Source organism: Haliotis rufescens, unplaced genomic scaffold, assembly GCF_023055435.1.
Source record: "Haliotis rufescens isolate VD_foot unplaced genomic scaffold, xgHalRufe1.0.p SCAF_6, whole genome shotgun sequence".
Lineage (NCBI taxonomy): Eukaryota > Metazoa > Mollusca > Gastropoda > Lepetellida > Haliotidae > Haliotis > Haliotis rufescens.
In genome coordinates, this window is record NW_025964334.1 from 18,345,170 (window position 1) to 18,347,399 (window position 2,230).

At 43.5% G+C, this 2,230-nt stretch overlaps 1 protein-coding gene across 1 annotated transcript; it reads right to left on the reverse strand.

The window, feature by feature from the left end:
• Window positions 1-825: 825 nt before the first annotated feature.
• Window positions 826-1,536, reverse strand: LOC125374801. Its single transcript, XM_048386455.1, has one exon. The coding sequence runs from the start codon at window positions 1,534-1,536 to the stop codon at window positions 826-828; it is 711 nt and encodes a 236-aa protein (XP_048242412.1).
• Between the last annotated feature and the right edge of the window lie 694 nt (window positions 1,537-2,230).

A 2,230-nucleotide genomic window follows, 5' to 3' on the forward strand; every position in this document is an offset into this window, starting at 1 on the left:
TGAATTATTGATATCATATAACGAATAAATAGTAAAAAGGCGCCCTATATATTGTTCTTTGTGGACTGTATTAAGTAACGCATTTGCATCACGGCTATAATGTTAATTGCTAGCCTTTTTTCTGCACCATCATTTCATCATTTCTTTCATCTTATGAAAAACTGTTTAAAAATGGCAACTTATAATTAACCAAGGTAATAATACTTACCCGACCTGCGTTTATTTATCTCTCTGTCATTATTATCGTTAACATGTGTCTACTTTTAAGTGTATATACTTATGTCATACATCGTACTGGTTAAGGAATGACACATCATCGCGAGATATATGTACTCCATACACATGGTTCTATAGCACAGAAAATCGTTACCCCGAGTTACTGTGTAACGGTTCACCCCTTGTTTTCAGGGTTTATGCACGCCAGAGCGACATTGGGGTGACAATGGTGTCCTCCCAAAACTTCTACATGCCAAAACTTCTACAGCTTAAAACAACAACGTTTATGGTCCACTGCACCACTAATCTCCTGGCTATTACCTGTTTGGCATTGATTGGAACAGTCCAATTAATTAAGTGTACAACATACAAAAAACAAAACAATTTGAAGACAATGAAGACAATTTACTCATATAGCACTGGTATAAATAAATAGTACACACACTAATTTAATGTCACAACTGGCCTCACTCTGTCACATACAGCACTAAAACTACTATATTTCAAGTCTCTTAACCAAGTTTGAGAAGATGACCAACAGCATCAAGGAACTCGATAGGGGTTTTCTGTCCTTGAGTCAACATGTCCTTAAGACGTCTCAGGCGATTTTCAGTCTATCTGTAAACTCGCTTCCTGCTGGGTGGGGCGGCACCAAAGTCTAACTGTTTTTGTCCTGTCTGCACACTCAATCTTCTTAATCACTTCTACAAATCGGTAGATATTCGGGTGGCGGTGGGGTAAGGTTCTGTTAAGGCGATGGTGAAATCCCTCAAGATTGTTGTTGGTGCGAGGGCCGGCTGTCTGGTGGTGATTCCATAGAGGTATTGGAAACCGAGCATCATCGTCAACCCAGTTGATGACCATATAGTCATTGAAGTCTTCTCGGAACTGGTGGAGTTGCCTGGATAGCATCCAACCAGGTGTCCTGGACATCAAGCAAGGGCAGGAGGGCAAGTCCAGCAGCTCTTCTGATCCAGGATCTTCCTTGTACTGTACTGCTAATCCAAGACCCTGTGTCTTCCGCCAGATCGCCTGACAATAATGAAAAAAACAACCTTTGACGTCGGCATTCGGGAGCTCTGTGTTGACGGCACGAATGGCAGCCCTCTCAAAATCCGCCTGGACAGTGGCAGGAGCGAGGGGACGGTTGAATCTCTGTTGGACTTCTGTTTTGAGTCGGCCGAACAGTCTGGTGTAAGTTGTGGTCTGTCTGACAGGCAGGAGGGCGAAGACAAATGGGCACATACAAGAACGACTTCTTGCATGTATGATGGAAACCTGGTTCCACAGATCTGGGCAAGATGTAAATGTTCCGTCCATGTATACAATGTCTGCAGACTGCAAAGCTTGGAGTTGGTCATGGGTAGAAAATACAACAATCTTGTTGGCATCTCAATCAGTGAAAAGCAGGAATGGGCGGCTGTCTGTTGTTTCAGTCCAGTTTCCTTCAAGTTGGACTTCAGCTCTTATCTGTGGGAGTGCTGGGATGTTCTTCCGCCTGTGTCGGTACAAGGCACTGCTCATGGATGGGAACGATGGCAGCAGCTGTGGCTGGTCTTCTGTAGCTACCTCACCGTTGTACAGGGTACGCATCGACATGGTTTCTTCTCTGTCCCTCTTCCTCATGGTACTGATGAATCTTACTCTACTGCTGAGACATTTCTGATGTAGTCACCTACAGTGGTGCATCTGCCCTTACAAGTGGAGTCTACACACTTCCGGTGAATGCATGTCTGTCTAACAACATTCTTGTTATAACGATAGCCATCTAGGAATACCTGCACAGTACCCTTCTGTGACTTGACATACTCCACTTTCCTGATACCAGCCATAGTGATAAAATGTCATCTGACTGATTTATAGGTTTTACGTCCGCTTCGCATTTATTGCATTTCGCGGACGGGGTAGGTGGGGAAGTAAAGATAAATAGATTAAATATGAAAATCACCATACCCAAAAAACCGTAACTAGCCGGGGAGTAACCTAAATTATCCTAATGAATGTACTTCGAGAG